The sequence below is a fragment of the Danaus plexippus genome, chromosome 15 (assembly GCF_018135715.1).
Source record: "Danaus plexippus chromosome 15, MEX_DaPlex, whole genome shotgun sequence".
NCBI lineage: Eukaryota > Metazoa > Arthropoda > Insecta > Lepidoptera > Nymphalidae > Danaus > Danaus plexippus.
Genome location: NC_083547.1, coordinates 7,861,759 through 7,885,272, shown reverse-complemented (window position 1 = coordinate 7,885,272; position 23,514 = coordinate 7,861,759). Strand labels below are relative to the sequence as shown.

Genomic DNA, 23,514 nt, shown 5'->3' with positions numbered 1-23,514 from the left:
GTCTTTACTTGACTTTTGTCGTGAAAAATTATCTACTAAAATTTACAATACCATTCTCCCATTAAATTGCTGTAAAGCAGTATTTTATGCACTACATTTGCGTAGACGCATAAATATAACAGCCTCAAGGTGCTATCAAAAACTAATTTATAACTCCAATAGTATACGATAAAACAGAGTACTTTCAAAGTTCAAAATGATCGCTTTAAACAACGTACCACCTGCTATTTCAAACAGCAGTCACGACTATTGCAAATTTCTCTCCGATATAAATAGCTATTCTTCAATGAAATGAGATGTTATACATACAGAAGCTATTATTATCGTTATCGGATATTTATCTCCTATTGTTCTACACCTTAGCGCTAAGTACGTGTAACGTGTTATAGGAAAAACCTACACGCGAATGTAAGCCATACGTTTAGATACGGAGGCTGCTAATTTGGTTTAAACATTCATATTAATTATGTTACTTAACATACCAAATACTATTGTATCAATTCCCATTGTTACTCTGTGCCGCATCAATCTAGCATGGATAATCCGATATAAATGTTCTGACCTTGAAAACAACCGACACAAATCAGCCATTCATCACAACAATACCTGAATAACGTCCTATATTTTTCAAACTTAATATCAGATCGGTTCACAAATTTTACATTTTATATCACCTTATTAAATATTAGATATGTTCTGACGTTAATACATTCAAGGTTATCAAGAACTGCCCTTGAATTTAAAACATACGAATTCGGTTAAATAATTGCTGTTTATGTTTTTAATGCATTAAACTATTGGGATATTACTATTTCAGAGACACCATTAACAATAGCCGCTGGCCTAAAATCCCCGGGAAAAGTGTTAATCGCTCTTGTGAACGGCGGAGCTCTTCTGGATTACCGAACTAAAGATGGCAGCACCGCCATGCATAGAGCTGTCGAAAAGAATTCCCTTGAGGCTGTGAAGACTTTATTGGAGCTCGGCGCCTCCCCGAACTATAAAGATGGAAAGGGATTAACGCCTTTATACTTGTCCGTAACGAACAAGACGGACCCTTTGCTCTGTGAGACACTGTTACATGACCACGCCACCATCGGTGCTACGGACTTACAAGGCTGGCTTGAAGTGCATCAGGTCGGAATTAATACATTTAACTATGAATGTTTCATTTTATTCCTTAAACCAATAATAAACGAAGACAGCAAACACTAAAATAATTCCGTCTGCACTATATTTAATATTCTGTTTTTATAAGGGACAAAAAATGGAATAATTTACATATTTTTATCAGAGAGAGTAAATCGTCTCTTACTTGTATCTGTGTAAACCTAAAAATATGTGAAATCTTAGCACTTTTCCATATGAATCAGAGAAGTTACGATAGTTAACTTAATTCAAGTGAACGATTTAAATTCCATCAGCCGTTAACAAAAGCAATTTCGTTCTATTAGAGAAGGGTCATAAGTATTGTTATCCCCAGTACTCTATTGTATACGAGCATAAGACCTAATCCCATTTCACAACTACCTAGTCTAGAGTTCTCAAACCTGTACTTCCAGTGGTAGCCAATAATCTAATATCTGAATTATCAGTCACCTACGAGATGTTTTCGCTTTAAGACCGTTAAGAGTCATGTCACATGAGTTCTGAATGCCCTGCCTTGTGTTCCAGGCGTGTCGTAACGGCCTGGTCCAACACCTGGACCACCTTCTCTTCTACGGAGCGGACATGAACGGTCGTAACGCGTCCGGCAACACGCCGCTCCACGTGTGCGCTGTAAACGCCCAGGACTCCTGTGCGAGACAACTACTGTTCAGGGGCTGCGATAAAGAGGCTCTCAACTTCGCCAACCAGACACCCTATCAGGTCATTATGGACATGAAATTCTAATGCCTCAATAATAATCATTACATGATCATGACAGACTTCAAAACAGCAGGAACTAATATAGCGATTACGATTTTCTGCCAACATGACAATGCTTAAATAATCGTCGGATGTTCATCTTGGACGCAACTTATTTTGTGTACTTCCTTACAATAAACGTCTTCTCATGTCGGATCATTAGCGGGATGTAACCATTAAGATTATAATAATGTATATTCAACAGGTAGCAGTAATAGCCGGAAATTTAGAATTGGCCGAGGTCATAAAAAACTACAAGTCGGACGAAGTCGGTGAGTCGCGCTGTTTGTGTATTCTGCATGGCCATGGTTGCGGCTTTGTAATCTCGTGTCCTTCTAACTTAGCTTCCAATGAGGATTGAAAACTTATATACAATGGCAGCCAGGTTTGAAGCGCTTCTTTTAAAAAGCTTTCTATCGTATATCCCGTCAGTCCTTTTTATATTTATAATTTATTTTTATTATTATATATGTCATGATATAATATGAGATATAAATCGGGCTTGTCAAATAATGGTGATAATAGTTAGTGACTAATGTTACATTTTGTATATATTTGTAGCGTAACGCTTTATATAGTATAGTGTGTACATAACGTGTAATATTCAAAGTATATGATCTCACTCTCGCATGACGTCACTCCATACAACTTCTACTTTGCCTTCCACTAATTCCATTGCTTACTATCATAATGGTGATGGTTGTACACCGAACACACTTGTACCAAACATAAGACTCTATATGTGTAAATGGTTTATTTATCCGTTATTTTTATTATTTATTTATCGTTATTTATTTGGTGGCACGTTCAGTTCGGGTTTTCTGTTGCCGCACGTTATTTTTTTTTGTTTGTATGACGCGTAGTTCCGTTTCGGGGCCCGCCGCGGTATAACCCGAAGCGTCGCTCGGCGTGGGGCGGGTGGTGGACGGACCGCGCCGGCGACCGAACCTCGCTGGCCTCCGTGCCCTCCGAGCTGGAGGCGCTCCTAAGGGCGGCTACACACTCGCCGGCCAGCGAGCGCTTCTCGTCCGCCTCGTCGAGCATCAGCGACGCCAGCCATCCCAGCCACGAGGACGACGCCAGCATCCTCACAGGTGAGACGCCGCCCGACCAGGCTCCCAGGCTCCCGGCCACCAGGCAACCATCACCATGTTGCATGTTCCGTTCATAGATGTTACCGCGGTCCGCTTCTCGCTTCATATTTCTGCGACAACCATTTTATTTTGTTAACCTGACGACGTTTCACCTCAATGTTGCCTGATAAATGTTACATTATAATAACATACACCGATCAGACGTCCGTTTGAAACAAATGCACTGCACCCACACCGGCGTTTTGTAAACCTTCCAAACAACCGACATATACGTCACACGGCCACGTGTTCAGATAAGAGCGCGGACACGAGCGACATCACGGACTCTAGCGGCGTGGGGACCAGCACCTCGGACACCATGTGCTCGCTGCAGACCGCGGCCACGGTCGTCTGCCTACAGCCCTACGAGCCCACACACCACGGACATCTGCGGCTCAACCAGGGTGACATCATAGAAGGTACGTAGCGAGAGGGCGAGAAAAGTTACGACGAAGAATTAACAAGTTCTTTCAGTAGGAGGACTATTAAGGGGAAGTTCTTGCTGTTAAGGTGAAATCAAATCGGTATTCCAGACCAGTGCTGATGCCACAAGATTTATCCAATGTATTACCGTGATTGTTATCACATGCACTGTACTAATGAACCTCTAACGACAACATCCGCGATCACCTGACACGTCACATACAATACTATTAACCAAGGACCAAACACTCATCGCCAACGCGAAGCTGGAAACAATACATTCATTTTAAGCCACTTTTAAACTGATACACGTTAAATTAGAAACTGTTCAAGTACTGTATTGATGTATGTCACTATAGTGACTGGTGCGACAGACGATGGTCTGCTGGAAGGCTCGGTCCGCGGCTCGACTGGCTCGGGGCTGTTCCCCGCCAGCTGCGTCCAGGAAGTGCGACTCAGGCAGAACGCACACCTTCATCAGGTAAGTCGCCCTATCATACTATATACAGGTTACATGCACGAGCTCATAAATAATGCCATACAGAAACAGACTTCTTTATCATATAAATCTTTGATTACAATCTTTTCCCTTTCCGATAATTTAGAAAATTTTGATTTTTAGATTGTCCTTGATAAATAAAAGTAGCGAATATTCAAACGTATTAATAATACACACTGTGACGTTTCAACAGACTAACTTTCATTATGGAGTTGGACACACATCTTGAGAGATGGCGCTAGTAGTACAGTTTATTTATTAACGTCTTGTTATTATACCAACACGACAATGTTGAAAAAAAGTCACATTTATAATATAAAAACGTTCTAAATTATTAATATTCCATGATACCAGGTGTTGTCCTCGGGACCCATCCACCACTCGCGCGTCACGGGGAGGAGGGAGATGGCGCTCAGCAAAACATACAGCGCGACCGCGCCGAGGATCAAGAAGACGTACGTATACCGCAGGCTGCATGAACCGGCGCTGCCGAGACTGCAGGTTTATCGGCGAACCAACTGAGAGATGCTCCGGAGGTTGCGAGCGTCCTCGCGTCTATTTGTTCTCTCGACATTTCATACATCCATTAGTTAATCGTCTTTCGATGAATGTACCCGAAGCATTGTTGGTGTTACCGAGCCGTGTGCGGAACAATGTGTCCAAACAAACTACCATATTATTTATAAATAAACATTCCGCGAGCGTGTCTTCATCCGTCGTTAGTCCCAAATGTGCCTTTCGAAGCGTCCACACCGGCGCCTTGTGAGAAATAGTTTCGTTTGTTTCCTATCGATATGTTACCCCGGAGTTATTCGATTCTTTGTTACACAACCCTCGAGGTCGGTAGCTCTTATGTTTTATGACCTGACACTTGTATATCACATTAATCATCGGGCTGATACATAGTGCAGTACACCGTCCGCGTGTAACCCGGGCGGAGGGTTGGACATTGTTTGAGTCGATGAATTATCGGTTCCATATTCCTCGTATTGATCAAAAATATCCTTTTTAATAATAACAATTAAATATCGTTTTTGGCAGTACTTTGTGATCACATGATCCACGTGCCTTTTCTCATTATATAATAATGTTACCAGAAAAGAGCAGAACGTTCCTCTGCAACTTTCTGTTGACCGTGTGAATGTTTTATTTCCAGTTATGGCAATATGGAGTCCCGCACGGTGGTGCTCCACCGAGCGAGGCGGGGCTTCGGTTTCGTTCTGCGGGGGGCGAAGGCGTCGTCCCCGCTCATGGAGCTTCGCCCTTCGGAGCGCTGTCCGGCGCTGCAGTATCTGGACGACGTGGACGCGGGCGGAGTCGCCGACCGCGCGGGCCTTAAGAAAGGAGACTTCCTTGTGGCGGTCAGTTTAAACATAGAGAATATTTTTTTTTATGCTGACGAATTGAGAATCTTCCCCCTTTTTTGAAGTTGGTTAAAAATACAACATAATTTAAAATATTCAAAAATACTTATAGAATAAGAATAAATTCACGAAGTGCTGGGAATATTTTTCAATATGAATCCCTTAAAATATTAATTATTTTACGCTGGTTATGACAGACTTGGACGAAGACTTAAAGAGGCTTCTTCACAGCCGCAGGGGTCGCTCGAAACACTTCTGTGTGACATGCCTAAACATGGCTTCCTGTAATAAACTGTACTGACATACTCAACACATAACTCAGTGCGTCAGTGTCACGAGCGATGTCTGCTGGAGCAGAACGATGAGTCTTTCAATTTAGTCATAAAAAATACTTTAACATCCGGCTACTTAATTATTGCACATACGATACGAGTAAAGTCAGATATTATAATTTTAGTTAAATGTCAAAAAAAGAAACACCCGAATCGCAAACAAAAGGATGAAACACTGTATTAGTACAATAAAAATATGAATTTCCAGATCAATGGCGAGGACGTGTCCGCGGCGTCCCACGAGCACGTGGTGGACCTCATCCGGGGCTCGGGGGCGCTGGTCGCTATGACGGTCGTCTCGCTCACCCCATGCCGTGAGTCATGCATACACACCCCTCCTATTTGAAAGTCGGTTAGCTGATTTTAGATTAGTTCATTAGCTCATGCTGGTGATGTTTCATCGACAGCTATCAACGACAACAACCCGGGCGGAGTGCCCGCCAGCAAGTCGCAGAACCAACTGGCGAGCTCCGGCCGGCCCTACGCTGCCACCCTGCCCAGGAAGGCGGCTGGAGGTGACGCACGTGTTATAGTAGAGAGAGAGAGAGAGGGAGAGAGACGAAAGACATTATTTTACCATCTATAATACAATGTAACATAAAAAAACGTCTCTGTTCTAATATTTATGTTGATTTTCCATTCACAAGAGAAAACAAATATTTCATAGATGTACCTTAATCCTCAAAAAATTTTGTAAAAATCCACACTAGTTAGATACTTGAATAAGTTATAAAATTACTTCAGGCTGCTCACGATTCATGATATTTTAATAGTTTTATACGAGATTTGTCCGTGATGATGGTTGTAGTGATGCTAGTAGGTCGATGGATTATATTTTAAGGGAAAATTATCAATTTATCGATAAAATAAATAAAAAAACAAGTTATTACTTGTACATTATATTTTGTAAAGTGTTATAATAAGTGTCTGTGGCGTCTGAAGTAGTTCTGCTTTAAAGGTCGAAGCCCCGCGCCGGCCCCTCCTCGGCGTGATCCACGGACTACCCTCAGCGTGGGACGAGCCCGGGCCAAATCCATGGTGGCGGGATTGGGTCAGTTTATTACGGAATTCATATTTTGAGACATATTGATCCATTCTTCTAAATCATTGAGTATTTTGCGTTGATAAAAATGCCCCGAGTAAAGTCCCCAGTCGACACTGTGATGTCGTAAAAAAATTTAGAAATAAGATTCAAATAAATAACGAACAAACACACGACAGCGAGCATAAGTCTGACCTGAGACTTGGAGATAGCGCAGTGGACATAGTTACTTTATACAGTCATCTTATATTTTGAGTTCTAATGTTAAAAACATTAAAATAGGATTATTAATTTCCAAAAATTTTCTAGTCTGTGACCTTTTTTTAATTAAACTTTCTCTCATTCAGAAAACGGCGGCGAGAAAGAGGAGAGTGTGGAACCATTAAGTGTCGCGGGGAAATCTTCGTCGGCCGAGTCGGTCCAGTTACACGGAAGCAACAGTTAGTGCTGTATACTATATGTATAGTAATGTACACGCTGCTTTACATGCGCTCGCGACGCGGACCGCACCGGGGGGTGTGATCGGGGTTACACTAAAAATAAAACACTTCCCTTAATCTAATTTGTATTTAAGTATTAAGTGTTTGTTTGTCGTTATAGAGCACAAGCTATTCAATTCATATCCTATCTCAGCCTGTACACTCGCAGCCTGTTCACGCGCAGTGGAAACTAGGATTTGATGAACCTGTTATATAAGATTAACATTCATACGAGTCGCTGAGGACACGCAACCTCGAGAGAAATGTAACAAAAAAAGATCTCAGTTCGTGGCTTCACTGCGCCGTATGAAGGATGTTCCCGTATTTTTGTATATAAATAGATTTTAAATCTCAACTATGTGTCAGCGGCCACGCCCGTGTCCGGAACTCCCGTGGCGCCGAGGACGGCGTCCATACGAGCCCGCCCTGTGTCAGGAAGGATCACGGCCGCCGAGCTGGAGGAGCTGTTCCAGAGACAGGCGGACGACGAGCATGTGTGAGTATAGGAATAGTAGCTTAAAGGAACCCATTGATACCGTGAGGCTGGCGCGGACGGCAAAATTACGTTCCTTAAAGAAAAGAGATCCTCTTAGCAATGAACATGTCAACGGGTCCAACAGACTAATACCATAGTTCTTTTATTTTGTAAAAAAGTTCGACAAAGTATTTCTATAAGAGGCCACATAACGCAATCGCGAGACAAGAAAGTATTTGAGTAGGCAAAAAAAGAAAACCTTAGTGACTTTATTACTATTCTGGTGTACAAGTATTATAACCTCCACAGCAACAGTGGCCCGGCCATGATGACTCGCTCGGCCTTCCAAGACGGCGGCTGTTCCCCTCCACCGTCCCCCGCGAGGCCGGCCAGGGTGTACGCCTCCGTCGCCGACATGAAGAGGAACAGAACCAAGGTGCCTTCTGTAACATGACTACCCTCTACACTAAATGGCGCGCATAATGCCTTGTTAAAATACTCCAACAGACATAGTGTGTAGTGGAACGCTCGAGACATGTAACAGTCCCTCAAGTGCTTTAACACAACATCATTGACTGAACATTGTTTGGTGAAACTGAGTGTTATTGTTGTGAGGCACTGAGATATGGATGTATTGGTTTAATAATTTTCAATTTCAAATCTTTGAGCTTTATCTCATTGCATTAAGGTTTAATTTCCTGCTCTCGTATTTCAACGAGTGTTTCATCGAGTACGTGATGTTCAGTGAGCCATGTTTCTATTGTCCAGCTGTACCGTGAGCCGGCGTCCCTCCGGCGCGAGTTCCACTCGACCCCCGACCTGGCCGCGGAGCCCGACGCCCGCCCGCTCCGCACCAGGTCCAGCGAGGACGTACATGGTAACATGCACATACATCATAGTTTTAACAGCACATTGAGATTCCTAAAACATTATTTTGTTTTGAATTATACAGACGTGTGGCGAACATTGAAGGGGGATCCGAAACATTTCTTGGCGCTTTTAATTTTGCTACAAATAAATATAACATTATTCATTTGTCAAGCAGTGACTTGCGCGTAGTAGATACGTCTGGTTGAATATATCATTATGAATCATTATAACTGTCTGTCTGCCAGAGTCACTCCGCGGCCCTCCCCCGTCCGAGGCTCCCCCTCCTCCGCCGGGGCTGCCCGCGTCTTCGTTCCGTCCCTCGTCGGCCGCCAAGCTGTACGCCTCGCCCCGGGACCTCGCGGCCGTCGCTTACAGACCGACCGCGGACACGGTAACTATACTTGTGTTGAACCGATGTTCTAATTTGGAGTGACCTCGTCATGTACGCGGTATTTAATCTCTTCCTCTCTCTCTCCGCCTCTCTCTTGATTTCTCTATCTCTTCACCCCTCCTCCTCCAGGGTCGTAAGGCGGCGGGTCCGCGCGCCTGGTCCCGCGGCGCCCGCGCCCTGTCCGCGGACGCGGCGACCCACCAGTACGCTCAGCCGGTCATGAACAACACCTTCGCCAGACAGGTACGTTACCGGCCGAACAAATCTTTCATTCACAAACTGCGAACTATGATTCTGATGATTATCACCCTCAGAACAAAGCGTGGGATGTTTCGAAAGAGCCTCCATGCATCTAATCGTCCTGCCATTAAAATAAGACGTTGTACATAGTACTCTCTTTACCAAATACCAAAGAATAGATTTCCTCTGACTTTTATGGAATCACTTAATATCAATGCACCAATCCCAATGTTCCAGAACTCCACGCCAGCGCCTCCGATCCCCGAACCGGACTACAGCATGTCGGAGTCGGACGAGGAGACCGCCAAGACTAAGATCGAAGCGACCACCGTGACCGAGACCAGCGCCAACAGCAACACGAGGTGAGGGCGGTTAGAGGCGGTTACAGAGACCGATCGGGTTCGAGCGCGGGAGATAACGTTTGTTCAACTTTTTCAGGATATACGCTACCATTTACGAAATCGACGACGACCGCTATTAGCTTATTAAGGTTGCATGTTTGTTCCTGAGGTACTATTGTTTGGATATTATCTTGTCCGTCCCGGGGTCTCTGTTCACTGTTGTCATTGTGTCAGTCACCTGCCGCGTTGTGTGTCGCCTGGTACCATCCGTATTCACAAATAACACCATTTTGTCTTGAAATACATTCGTATCGTCGTTTTGAAGTAAAATAGTATCTTGAGAAACGTCAGGGTTCATTACAGCCATGAGAGTGACACTAGACCTGTGACTTTACAGCGGCAGCAGCTCCGGCTCCGGCTCCATGCAACACTCGTTCTCCGTGGACGAGATACAGAAGATCCGTACGAGGCTGAAGTCGTCCAAGTCCTGCGGGGACGAACTCGGGGCGGGCACGGAGCGGGAGCGAGACGACGGCGACAACTCGTCGTCCGGCGTGTCGTCCGACCAGGAGGCCGCGCGGCCTCCGCGGCGGGACAAGGTCTCGTTCTGCAGCTCGGTGACCGTGAAGTCCTCCAACGACGTCATTAGCACCGAGCCCGTGCACAGCTCGTCCGAGAGCCTCGCGCCGCCGCCCATGAGGAGGCACAATTCGCTGACCCGCAAGCGAGCGGCCGCGGCCCTGCTGCGGGGAGCGGCGCGGGGCGCGGGTGGCGCGCGCTCGGCGGCCGAACGGCTCGGGGTGGACGTGGGCAAGGCGCCTGGGCGGCGCGCCCGCGGCGTGTCGCTGGCCGAGCTGCCGCCGCCGCCCGAGGAGCCGGCCGCGGAGGACGCCGCGCCGCCCGTACTGGCGCCGCCGCCGCAATTCAGCGACCGAGTGCGTGTGGTCGCCGCGCTGCCCAAACTCGCCCACCTCCAGTAGACGCCGTCTCCATGGACTCGAGTTCCCCTTCAGCAGCAACCCGTCTCCAGCGAAGCCCCGCGGCCGCCGGTCGTCGCGTCGGTCGCTCGAGTTCTTCTCTCTTTCTATTTTAACCAGATCGCTCGCCCTCTCCTGTCGTGGTCCGCTCTCGTATACTCTGCCGTATCCGGCCGGGCGTCCGGGAGGGCCGAGCCGCGCAGTGAGCGTAGCACTTTTTGTAATCAAATGACTAAATGAAACCAAAGATTTATAGTATTTATTGTTGAGGAGTTAACATGATATAGTTGAAGCTAATTTTTATACATTCCCTTACTCTCTGTATTATTATACTCTGCCCCCCCCCCCCCGGGCGGCGGGACAGCTCGTTGTTATTATCTGTAGTCTCCGAAGTGTCAAACTCGATCGTTTTCAATATTTTATTTCTCCAACTTTCCAACGCAACCAAGTGCCATCGTGTCTTTGAGTTATTTTAATATTTTTATATGTATTTGTAAATATTTACGAGAGCTATTTTGTTGAAAGAGTGGACGATATACTGTACATACAAAAATGCATCCGGCCAGCAAAAGCGATATATGTGAAGTTTTAAACGCATCATATTTATAAATTAATATATTTATTTTATTTAAATTATATTTAAAATGGAAATGATATAATTTATTTATTAGTTTCGTCCACGTGTAACGAGTAGTCCACTCTTTTGGCGGGTTTTTAATAACGTGTATAAGGCGGACGCCATCTTGAATGTGTTCTCTGAAGTGCTCATTATTGAATGCTTTGTCGCGTCATCCGTTCCAATATTATGTACATTTTTTATATTAGCCTGTCTGTAGCGTGGTTTCAATTGTGTCTTCAAAAACTACCCTCCAATACAAGAGGGAAGGCGGAAAACATCACTTGCATAAAATAAACCCACACAATGCTCACTATATTGAGATCACGTTACAAGACGGATGTTATATTTTACGAATATATTGCACAGCAACATTGAGTGTTGTGCTCAGGTCGTGTGCGTCTCGTGTTTCACACATGAAGCGGGCTGCGGAAATATTATTTACAAAAAGAAGACATGACGTGTTGAATTCATTTTCGTGTCGAAAATTTATAAAACTGTCAATTGTTCTTGAAAGATTGATATTCCTTTACAGAGTCGTGAGATACGTTTGACTATTTGAATCGATCAGCGACGTATTCATTACGGACTGATCTGTCAGCTACGGCCTATATGATACAGTTTACAGAATATATAAAAGTTTTAGGTGATGTAGAAGGTAATCAGTCTCCAAGGACTCGAGGCACGCAGCGATGCTTTCTTAGTTCACAGTCCACTGCCTACAAGCCGCCTCCATCTCGCCGGTCGCACGCGGATCGTTTCCCAACATATATATTACAAACAACTCGACATATAACAGGCCTGGATATTTTGCAATTGACGTCGACTCGTTGGCGGTAGAATTTAGGAATTGCCAGTAATGGAATTATTTACACTTTCTAGATCCGAGCGCACACAGGGCCGGATGTTTACGTTATTTCAATAACGATTTTGATAAATATACAATTTAAACGATTATAGCTCGGTAATACTAAGAATCTTAAAATGTTTGTGATGCATAGACTCGACGGTATGAGAATTGAAATACATACATAAACGGGTTAGACTTTTTTGGACGTAGAAATCGTCCCCCTCTGTGTGTACTCGGGGTAATGTTAGCCAAAATTCTAGCGATTTAAACTAGATCGAGTCGATTATTTTAGCGGGTTGACGTAAAGCCCTTGTATTATTAGCACAATCAATTGATTTTCATTAATTATTATTGAGTTATATCTTCTTGTCATTAATTTAAGTTGTATAAATGTATTGTCTACTTAAGGCATAGATAGGTAGTGGTAATTATATTAGGGAAATATCGATGATTCTAGATGTAACGGACGGACTGTACGGCGGGTTCTAGCGGCGGACGTACGTTCAATAGGAAGCTGTCCGCGCTGTCGCGCTTGAATATTTAAAGTTTTTAACAACTCCCCAGGTATATCCGCCGCTGGACCCCGCCGCATTTTATATGTACCACCAATAGTTTCGTTTGAATCTCAGTACCGGTCGTGTGACAGCAACTTGGCATACTTTCAAACAAAATAAATGTTTCATCACTACGCGTGACTTTCATTTAATATCCATAGTTCATAGTCAGTTCAAACGAATAGTTGAAACCCATTCAGTCAGGCAGTGGTGAAAAGCAGCCTCTCGGTATTCTATAGGATACACTTCGGAGGACGTGCCAACAAAACCTTCCTACACTCCCTATCTACCGTCGGACAAACAAACACGCTGAGTACCTACATCTTTTCACTGTACATCTTCCTCGTATGCATCTCCTAATAAACACAGCGAAGAATTGACACAGTTTGTCTGGGCTGTGCTACCTTTTCATTATAATGTGCGTCTTGTCTAGGCTGTGTGTATAGAGCGCTGAGATGGTGCGTGCAGTACTTGTGACTTCAAGAGCACCTTATAATAACTGGATAGGTCCAGTTGTTAAAAAAAAATATATATTTAAAGATAACAATGTTCCAAAACCGTTATCTTTCTTGTATACATCAGTGAGCCGTTATATTTTATCTGTACAAGGTCGACTATTAAATTGTTATCAGAAATCAAACAATATATATATATTTGTATAACGTTTATTGATTTAATTGTTTTATCACTAGGGACGGATTACTATCACAGTGTCGTGTAATTGTGGACCTTATTGCCCGGTCTTAGAGTCCAGGTAGAGCGACACGTCGTCTATTCTGACCAGGCGACGGTAATCCACTGACTCGTTACACATCGGACACTTGCCGTCCTCGCTGAGAATCCTTCAAGTAATATTTGAAATTAATAACAGCATATCGTTAGATTTTTTTTATTTTACTTACACATTAATAAAGGCGCATTTTCATTGGTCGATAAGTCGGTAGTTAGCCCGATTGTGGGGAGTACCCGCATGCGAGCTAACAACCAATGAAATCCACTGGTCGATAACTCGGTCGATTAAACGTGTGCGGGTGATATCCGCATTCCGGAATAACGGAATTCGCATGCGTTATAGAAATCACCCGCACCCCGTATGCGGGCTCTGACGACCAGTGAAAACGATAAACTCTTTGCAGGCCCTATGGCATGCGTTACAGAAATCTCCCGCACCCCGAATGCGGGCCTTATCGACCAATGAAAATGCGCCCTAACAGAGAGGTATTTTTTTAACTTATGTGATGGTATAGTCACGCTCGAAGTAGCTCATAATCTTATATTATATATATATCAAGTCCACAGTGGTTTGAACTTACTCTTTGAATTCTGAATATATGGCTGGGAAGTCGCACTCGGGACACGCCGTCAGGTCCTGCCTCTCAATATGAAGACCCTGGGGAAATAAAGCAAAGAACACATCTTCATGAGCCGCGACTGTTGACAACGAACGCCGTTTGATCGAAAATATTATTTTGCTTGCGTTCAGTGCTCGCGCTTCATTGTAATTAGTTTTTGCATTGAATTTTACAAATTATATTAAAATGTCGAGAAGAAACTTTCACAGCGTTTATTTCTCACACGTCACTTTATGTCTATGGTCGTAGGTTCTGATATTCTCTATGCCTCCTGCTGTTGCTGTTCTGTGTTTAGGATTCCGATATAAATGTTGTCATATATGTTTCGCTGGCAGCATTAAACCACTATTCCAATGGAATTCATGGGCCATATTTTTGGTCCAAATATAAAAAATATCTCTAGAATTCTACGGAATACAAAAAATATAAATCTCACGGTCGCTATACAGAAGGGCACGTCGTCTTCGCAGCTCGCGCAGTTGAGGGCGGACCTGACGAGCGGCGCCTCGCACCTCGGACAGGGGGAGCGGTCCGCCGGCGGGGCCGAGCCTCGCGGCGGGTGGCGCACCACTGACTCCACCTTCTTTATATACTTCGGATCGATCTGAAAAAACGTACACCGACTGAAATATAATACTATCTGTACTGGCGTCCCTCGACGCGGAGTACTGACGCTTCGTCACGTGGGACTGAGAGCGGGATGCTAGAAACTGACTTCTTAAGAAAATGTTTGTGTTTCCTTAAGACAGACTTTATTAACACTACTCACAAGTCACCCCTCCCGCTCTATCTCTTTTTACAGGATCGTTAAACGTTAAACGCCACCTTGTTGGCAGTGGTGTAAGAAGTTTCACATCAATAATATGCATTTAGTTTAGTATGCTGGTGTTTGCGCTATATGAATGAAAATCTGGAACACCTGCATACGTAGTGTGATACTTATGTCACCCGTGCTGCAGCTGTCATGAGTGCAATGAATATGTGTGCCTGCTGGTCGCAGAGCCTGCACACCTTGCTCCTATACTGCGGCTCCATCAACACCCTCGCCCACTGGTACGCCTGGTGCTTCATCCCGGCCCGCAGACACTCGATCACGGTGGACGTCAGTATCGACACTTGATCTATTTGGAAAATTCATATTATATCGTCTTTCTTTTAAAAAAATACGCTACGACCTATGTATGAGCTGTGTCAGCTGTCACTGACATGGCAAACATCCATCACATCCATTAGGAGACAACAAGAACTTAGCAATTAATTTTTTTTTCCACAAACTTCACATTACTATGTCTTCTGCACTCGTTGATAGTCTACTGTAAAGCGAGTTAAGAAACGTCAGATGCGGAAAATTTAGGATGGGTGACCACATAGCTGTTTATATAAAGAGGACCATATGTAGGGAAATTAAATAAGTATTTGACATGAAAAAGATTATACTTAGTAGTAACATGTCCCGTACGCTGTTCTGTGGGGAAGAAAGATACTTCAGCTGCTGTCCGGAGCAGGAGGACAGCGGCCAGGTCGTGACGGGAGCGGCGCACGTGAGTCCGCACCTGGAATGATTTGTACGAATATTGACGTACATTAATGAGAGCTTTTTAAAATTATCGTAATGTATGTAATTCGTTCAATAAAAATACTCCACTTAATATATTTTTATTTTAATATCTCTAACAATCCGATTCAATATAACAATGTCGTTGTAATTCGTATCGTATGAGAGAATACTCTGTTTGATATTGATTAAATCTAAACATTGAGACAGTAATAAACACGCTAATGATTGTCTGTCTCGCTCACACGTCCCGCGTCTCTTTCACTCACCAGTATATATGAGTGTAGTAGCGCCAGGTGGTGCATAAGGTCCCTAGGAGGTGTCGCTCGGCGCGTCCTCAGCGCGCAGACCAGCCCTCGGGACACGTCACGGGCCTCACGGTACCTACCCACAGCACACTCGCTGGCACATACAACTACCTACAACCCAAGTATGGACATTAAATTCCCTGCTTAGTAAGAAATTAAATTCGCACAAGACATAAAACATCTCATTTTCCATCAAATTATAGTCTCCATTTTAAGAGATGAGAATCTAGTATTAAATTGTGGGCTAGAAAATTTTTGAAAATGTCTTTATCTAGAATTTTAATAAAATTACTTTTTCTTGTAGTATGAAAAATCCAAATACTGCATTTACCGCTGTTTTAGCAGCTTCCGTGAACTGCTTTTTGGCCATATAGAGACGGAAGAGATGGCGAGGATCACGAGGGTTGCCGTCCAAGTCTCCCAGAAGAAACTCTATTAACCTGGTGGAACAAGAATCATATCAGAAGCCTTATACAGTGATCGAGATACAGTTTCACATTTGCTTTTAAATTTTCATTGATACTTCCAGCGATGCCCTACAACATGGCTGAAGCCAGTATTTATAGTCTACAAATGCAGGTCAATACTCATATGATGCCATCACAAAATTACAATGGTTTAATTAAATATAATTCTAAGCATAATAGTATGTTATAGTTAGTTCGCCAGAGATGGCGCCACCTGTTGCAATATTTGAAATGGTCATCGTGTAACTTCTACCCCCACCTCCTGGTCAACCTGTCGTCGTCACTGGCGGCCGCGGAGTCTATGGCGACGGTGATCGCTTCGTTTTCTTCGCTCTCCGAGGACCCCGCCCTCAGCAGGTGTGTCATCGCCTTGTTATGATCACCGGCGTGGAAGTAGTACTTGCCGGCCAACAGACTGTTCTTTTCCCCCTCGAAGTGCAGCGCCAAGCTTCTGAAGTCCTCGGGCCTGGCCTGTGACGTTTGTATCAGGATCTCACCGTACAGATGCAACTTGCCGTTCTTCCGCGCCAGTTGGAACGCCTCGTCGTAACAGAGGGACATAACCAGGAATTTTATCGCCGACGTCGGGTCGTCGCTGTTTTGGAAATAGTTGGCGACCATTTTTGCCCCTTGGACCGATTTCGTCTCTTGGACCAGATTAACGGCTTCATCTATATCGTCCAGTTTATCCAAGTTCAAGCGGATGGCCGATTCGAAGTCTTGAGCTTTCAAATACGACTTCAGGGCGTCTCCGTATCTGCCTTCGGCCTCTTTGGCTTTCGCATATTGCAGGTGGATGCTCGGCGAATGGATCTTTGGTAACAGAGCCTCTACTTTCAGCCAGGATTTCAGTTTGATGTACAGCGAGGCAGCCTTCTCCGTGTTCCCCGCGTGGTCGTACAACGCCGCGGCGTGGCTGTACTGCTTCTCTTCTACCAGTAGCTGAGCGCAGTCCTTAAGTAGGTTCGGATAGTGCGCGAGTTTCATAGCAGTGGTGACCCCTCTCATGACGTCACCACAGCGTATGGCCGTGCGCGCTATCCCGGCTTCACACTTCTCATTGTGTTCTTTCACTTTGAGGTCGTCTAGGTTTTCTGTTATAATACTCTTCTCATAATTCGCGAGAGCTTCGTGGTAATCGGCTCTGGAATTTGTACATTTTAAGGGTTAACGACAAATAACATAAGAAGTTGTTGACTATACTCATGAATTTAATTCAAGCATCAGCTCAATATATCTTTAATATTATAGCTATGATTATGAGAAGTTCAATGGATAGCATTTCGATTATCCTTCAAGACTAGGTCTACAAATTTCCTTATACATATCTAATCTCCCTCTCACTCACGTGAGTTCCAAGTGCTGTGCCTGATGTAGAGCGGTGTACGGTACTCGTGAGGGGCAGGTGGCGGCGGCCAGGTCAGCAGCTCGACCCCACTCTCCCCTCGCTGCATATATTTCTAACGCCCTAGCCGGTGGTCCGCCCTCCAACCACCGAGCCGCCGCCTCTCCTCTATCCAGACACGCGCATAACATCCCACTGTAAACCATAACGATTGACACGAACAGTACGCCAGTGACAAACGATAAAAATGGCTCTACTATAAACACAAATATTTAAATCCTTATATAATGTTCATGATAGAGGTGGAAGATGACGTTCACCATAGCACCGGTATCTCCTCAATATGAAGCGCGTCCTCTAGAGCCCAAACCATGGCGACGTCGCTGAGTCTAGTGTAGACACGTATCGCTGGAACAATTACCTTACGTTAAATTATCACCGGGGATCATACACTGTTATAGAATTCCGTCTAACCAAATTCGACAGCGAGTTCAGCCACGGCCGCCTCTCCAAGTTTCCTCCACAAGTCCTCTTCATCCACGGCGTCACAGAACAGCCAGGCCTCAGTGAACCGTCTCAGGAGCAGCAATTTATGGATGTGCTGTCTCTGGTTCAGGAGACGTCTCTCTGTATCAGCGTCGGCCAGACCACTTGTGTTGTGAGAATCCAGAGGTATTCTTAAAACACTGCAATTATATACATTCAGTTTTAAGCGGATGACGTGAGAAGAAAATTACGTTGTTACTGGAGGTAAGGGACTCGATCTCATAAGAAATCTATAATATGTGAGATGAAGATATTCCGGGATTAAATACTTAAAAAAACAATAAGATTCAAAATTTTGATCTGATGTGATTTAAACTATTTCGTCCCGTCTGATGGTCAGTAAATAATTTAGATGACTGACGTCATCAAAATTGTCAATGGCATAGACTACACACAGACAAGCTGTTCCTATACAAATAAAGACGTTAACATTGGCAAAATATTCCACGATTCCAGTGTGAATGAAGCCGTAGCTTGAAAAAAAAGTAATTCCTAAACCTATGAGGATATTCGAATGTATAAGTCGATACAAACCCGCCTCCGCTGGAATAACAGTAGACGTCTCCAGAGAACAGGATGAGGGGCAGCTGTTCCATGGCAGTGGTGGCCACGAAATCGACGTGAGGCCCGTCGATAGAGCTCGGGGAATAATAGTACGTGTGGACGGCCTCGCCCGTGAACACAGCGAACACGTTACGATCAGACAGACAGATGTCCCATACGGCCGATTTCACGCTGGTTAGAAAATACATATATTTTTTTAAGCTGGTTGTCTGGTGAGACGTCTTCCGCGTCTGCATGTGGCCTGCCACGTTAAAATTCAACTGGTCTCCTTAGCTGTTATTCTTGCGATTTTAAATTCATAAAAAGCGATAAAATCAAAAATGGATTTTAATAAATAAGAATTAAAATCATTCTGTTAGCGACGATAAAGAGAAAAAAAGTATGTGTTGGTGTTATGTCACTCGATAGTATTGGTCGGTCCGAGCGACTACATATTAAACGTATAGAAACAAAAACATTGACGGGATTGTTTATTATATTCAAATAACAGCTTTCTAGAAAATGCTGAAAATTACACCTGAAAAATAACATAATTCAAAAAAAATTGTCTTGATGTCCATCAGTCTGTTCGTACCGGCCAATCTCTGAAACGGCTGAACCGATTCTGATAGCACTTTGACTTTCGGATAGCTAATGTAGGTAGTGGAGAACTAGTATAGAACTATAGCTATACTCGTACCTGTGAGTATCAACTAGCGCGCACAGCTCCCCGGAGGGGGCGCTGTACACGTGCGCCTTCCCCCGCCCGTCCACCAACAACGCCCGCGCGCCACTGATGTCGCAGTGCAGGGAGCGCGCGCCCGCCGCGTGGCGGAACCGGGAACACGCACACCAGCTCTCTATACTGAAATACTCGATGTGACCTTGCTGAGGAGCGGGGGAGGCCGTCAGGCAGCGCTCTTAGTATTATATAGCACTAGAGACTGATCCAAGTCCTTAGTATACATTTGTATAGGACGAGAAGGAGAATAATGTCACGTAACATATGCTTTGAATTAAGAGCTACAAATTTTAGAATTACAATATAACGGTACAGTAATGTGTATATGGGCGCGGTTATGGATTCCGAATTATATTTAGAAAATTATATATTGTTATTTTTTAACTTCAAGTGAGTTTGTAATACTTCGTGCTACCCTCTTCTGTACATTATTAAAAATCACCTGACACTGTCTTTAAAAGGGCGAGTATTGTTAGTGAGCATTCATTGTACTGGTGGCACCGAGCGAGAAAACATTGCAAGCCGAACTCTCGAAGTTTGAATACAAATCTGTTACTGTGAAGTCTGTGGTCTCATTTCTTAAGCAATCTATAAAGAAAATGGACCCTAACAATAATCCGGAGCGCGCTACGCCGACATGTACATTGCTTAACTCACCGACCCGAGTCACAACTGCTCAAGCGGACAAGTGTTTCAAACGAGATATTCCCGAGGTTTCAGATTCGAATCAGTTTATGGAGATGAAGATGTCATTCTTTATTTTCTATTTGTATTTCAATGAAAGACCAAGAAAAAGTACATATAGCGACATTCGTATAGCACAGAATATTCTAATATCATAAGTTTTAAAAAAACAGTTTTACATATTTAAACGAAACTAATACTAGGCGTGCTTTATTTTTGGTTAAAACGCATCTCGTCTGCCCGCGATCACGGTTGCTGAGAAGTAACAGAAACGTCGGGATTATGTAGATTTAACCAAAAATAAAACACGCGTAGTATATCCAAAAAATATTAGTTTCATTTAAATGAATAAAACTCGCGAAAGTCTTAGATCTCATCAGTTTGACATACGTGCAAATTTTTACATTACAATAATATACGAGTATACGTATAGTGTATAGTGGAAGGACAAAACTAGTATATATGAATTGACTTATAATGTTACTAACATCAGTGACGAATATAAAGAAGTCGCCGGTGAGATGTATGTCCACGATCCTCACTCCGCTCATGTGCTGCTCAGGAAACAGCATAGCCTCGCGCTCCGGCTCGCACGAGGCTGACGCTTCGATCTAGGGGAAATAATAGAGGCAAGTACTAATACAGACTGAGACTATACAACAATATACTCCTCCAGTTTAAAGGGCCCACCGAGTGCAACATAGCCTTGCCGTCGAAGAGTGCGGCAGCGTAGCCCCCGGTCGCTGTGAGGGCGCTGGGAGCCCCCGGGTAGTGACGGCGGTGGGGGGACCCGCCCCCCAGCGGAACGAACCAGCCCACCACACCCGACGAGCAGCACACGTGAGATCCGCCCAGAGAAAGCAGTTCCGGCTCCGTCGGCAGGCTGTACGTGGCCAGGGCTGCCGGCTCCGCTGTATGGAAATGGCGACTTTTATATTTATCTCTTCATCTTCGTTCTTTAAATAATTCTACCCAAAATATTAACCACAAAAAAATATACACAAAAAAACTTCAATTTGCTTTTGAAACAAATTAACTTAACATCAATATTATAATAAGTAAATTGAATAATTAATATTTCCGAACTTAATTAATAATGAAATAAATTTAGTGTTACATTTATTAACCGCGTCGCTGTCATCTCCAACGCCGATACACTGGTAGACTGTAACTTCCGTCAGGTTGGTGAGGGTGACAACCCTGGTGCCGTGCGAGGCGTGCAGCGGAGGCAGCGCAGACACATACACGCTGAGGTATCCTCTACCAGCCGTGGCCAACAGTCGCCCGTCTGCACTCCACTCGACCCTCTCACTACCGCCCACAGGAACAATGGAACCGCAGACCTCACCACTGTTCCACACCGAGATGAGTTTAAGTCTGGAATTATGTTAAGGAAAACCAAGAAATAAATATAAAATTAGTTATTTTCAAGTGTTGTAATTGAATCACTCACTGGCCATCCCCACATGAAGCAGCTTGTCCATTGAACACTGCCATGTCGGACAGATTCTCCTTGTGATTCTTCACTTGGAATAATTCCTCGCCCACTTCCTTGATGTGTGTTGATATAGCAATGATGTATCCACCGCTGAATCCTATGAGGATGTAACCATCTCCATACCATTTGTACGATACTATCACTCCATATCTCTGTTGGAATGCCAGCTCTATCGGATTCTCTGGATTCAAGAGGTTGTATAAGTACAAAGTCCGTTTTCCAACAATGAGACTTATCTATATAAAAAAAAAAAATATTTATAACTGTATGTACATTAACTAATTAAGATTTTTTTTGTACCCACAGTATTCTCTCCAGCAACTCTTTCGTCGGTCTTCATTTCTGAAAATTGTAAATCATTTGGTATGTCTCTTAGAGATATCATTCTGAGTGTGTCTCCGTCGGAGTTGTTTATTGATAAGTTCTTATCATCTGAGGCAAGTACCAATATGCTGTCACGATTCCATGCTGCACATGTAATCTTCTTTGTATGTTTACCCAATATGGGTATTCTCCTAAAACATTATATTAATTATACTTTTACTTTTATTAAAGTCACATTTAATTCATTCAAGTTTAATTCACAGCCTATGCTAGAAAATTAAAAAAAAAATTACTTTCAAATATATATATAATTATGAAAAAAGCTTGTGGCCTTACTTTGTAGTGTGATGATTATACAAAGCCAGATTTCCTTTCTGAGTCCCAATAGCTAACAATGGCTCTCCATAATACCATGCTAAACATGATGGAGCCTCTCGGAGCCCTGTCTCTATATTGATCCGTTTATTAGAATGACACTCCCAAAGGAGCACAGTATTACTGTTTGGTGTAATGACTGCTAAGTAATCGCCATCGTTATCCCATTCCATACCAGAACATAAACTACAATAGAGTATTTAAGTACAAGGTATTTAATAATGAGGCTTTATATGAGAAAAACAATGTTTTTATAGATATATGTGCGTGATTAAAATTAGAGATAATATTATACCCTGGCAGCTTAAGTCTTTCAAGCAGTTGTCCGCCTCTATCGTGTATAGCTACTGTGGCGTCAGTACCAGTAGTAGCAAGAAGTGAATGAGATTCGCCTTTTTGCCACTTAAAGTACAGTTCGCCGAGCCCGTGAGGTTGTTCAATTGTGTATAAGAGCTTGAATAGCAAAATAATAAGTATTTACTAGATAATACGATTCAATGGAATATTCGAAGGAAATATATACCTACCCTGGGAGTCGACATTTTAGAACCTAAACAGCAATTATATATATCTCTAAATCTATTTTTTCTTAAAAATCAAATACAATTAATAAAATTAATCGTTAATATTTTTGTTTATGATATACATAGTTGCTAAGCAACCACAAACATTGACCATAGTCAAAACACAAAACCACAAAACTATTTTAACCCTTTTGCATAATTTTTATTTTGCCTATTGCGTTGTATATATATATATATATATATATATATATATATATATATATTGCATATTGTATGATTGAATAATTTTTTTGATTTGTTTTTTTATACGACTATTATTATGTTAAACTGCGATCAGTATAATTATTAACTTCAGACGAACAAATTCAGTGAATTCAATGAGTTTTTAAGAATAACTAACTTTTCATAGGTCTTTTATGAAGCTTTTAAAACTTTTAAAACTATAGAAATTTAGTTAGATTACATATATAATTTAAAAGGATAAGTTTATGTTCTTACGCATCCTATCAAGTATTACATACCTGTTATACTAGTTCCTGATATTATAAATAGAAGAAATATGATAAATGTGATAAGTTTTAATAATATCGTTAAAAAAAATATAAATAATACGCTTTCCTTGGAAACAAAGAGAAATAAAAAAACTTGAAATCATTAAACATTATAATAGTAAAACGAAAATTAATGTAATTAACCCTGAATACATTAATTTACTATTGACAACATTGCTTTTATACGTATTTTGATTAAGGCTCAA

General features: G+C 43.0%; 2 protein-coding genes across 9 annotated transcripts in view; one reads left to right on the top strand and one right to left on the bottom strand.

The window, feature by feature from the left end:
- LOC116766348 (SH3 and multiple ankyrin repeat domains protein 2) overlaps positions 1-12,628 on the top strand; it is an 88,865-nt gene extending 76,237 nt beyond the window's left edge. For 3 of the 8 annotated variants that reach the window (XM_061522719.1, XM_061522721.1, XM_032656183.2), the window contains 19 exons: positions 818-1,137; positions 1,675-1,869; positions 2,114-2,180; positions 2,772-3,002; positions 3,296-3,460; positions 3,824-3,945; positions 4,318-4,418; positions 5,120-5,324; positions 5,868-5,973; positions 6,067-6,174; positions 6,618-6,710; positions 7,049-7,141; positions 7,547-7,676; positions 7,965-8,091; positions 8,424-8,532; positions 8,771-8,916; positions 9,046-9,159; positions 9,394-9,518; positions 9,895-12,628. In XM_061522719.1, the coding sequence (XP_061378703.1) occupies positions 818-1,137; positions 1,675-1,869; positions 2,114-2,180; positions 2,772-3,002; positions 3,296-3,460; positions 3,824-3,945; positions 4,318-4,418; positions 5,120-5,324; positions 5,868-5,973; positions 6,067-6,174; positions 6,618-6,710; positions 7,049-7,141; positions 7,547-7,676; positions 7,965-8,091; positions 8,424-8,532; positions 8,771-8,916; positions 9,046-9,159; positions 9,394-9,518; positions 9,895-10,477 (3,140 nt within the window). In that variant the 3' untranslated portion in view covers positions 10,478-12,628. Of the gene's footprint in view, positions 1-817; positions 1,138-1,674; positions 1,870-2,113; positions 2,181-2,771; positions 3,003-3,295; positions 3,461-3,823; positions 3,946-4,317; positions 4,419-5,119; positions 5,325-5,867; positions 5,974-6,066; positions 6,175-6,617; positions 6,711-7,048; positions 7,142-7,546; positions 7,677-7,964; positions 8,092-8,423; positions 8,533-8,770; positions 8,917-9,045; positions 9,160-9,393; positions 9,519-9,594; positions 9,667-9,894 lie in introns of all 8 variants that reach the window. The other 5 variants (XM_061522724.1, XM_061522723.1, XM_061522725.1 and 2 more) reach the window with 4 other exon arrangements.
- Positions 12,629-13,143: 515 nt separating this feature from the next.
- On the bottom strand, positions 13,144-22,919 carry LOC116766242 (WD repeat-containing protein 19). Its single transcript, XM_032656033.2, has 21 exons — positions 22,761-22,919; positions 22,529-22,686; positions 22,195-22,419; positions 21,839-22,049; positions 21,490-21,770; positions 21,154-21,413; positions 20,727-20,947; positions 20,525-20,647; positions 19,311-19,498; positions 18,602-18,802; positions 17,996-18,207; positions 17,842-17,929; positions 17,525-17,716; positions 16,436-17,320; positions 16,041-16,149; positions 15,671-15,820; positions 15,306-15,399; positions 14,858-14,967; positions 14,283-14,450; positions 13,808-13,884; positions 13,144-13,336 (listed from the first exon to the last, which is right to left on the bottom strand). Exons 1-21 carry the CDS (start codon positions 22,773-22,775, stop codon positions 13,225-13,227), a joined length of 4,080 nt encoding a protein of 1,359 aa, XP_032511924.2. The 5' UTR covers positions 22,776-22,919; the 3' UTR covers positions 13,144-13,224.
- Positions 22,920-23,514: the final 595 nt, after the last annotated feature.

Coding starts and splice junctions, on each gene's coding strand:
- LOC116766242 (XM_032656033.2), bottom strand. Junction 22,050..22,194: donor TATAATCATCACACTACAAA/GTAAGGCCACAA, acceptor ATAATGTTTTAG/GAGAATACCCATATTGGGTA. Junction 18,803..19,310: donor GCGCTAGTTGATACTCACAG/GTACGAGTATAG, acceptor TTTTCTAACCAG/CGTGAAATCGGCCGTATGGG.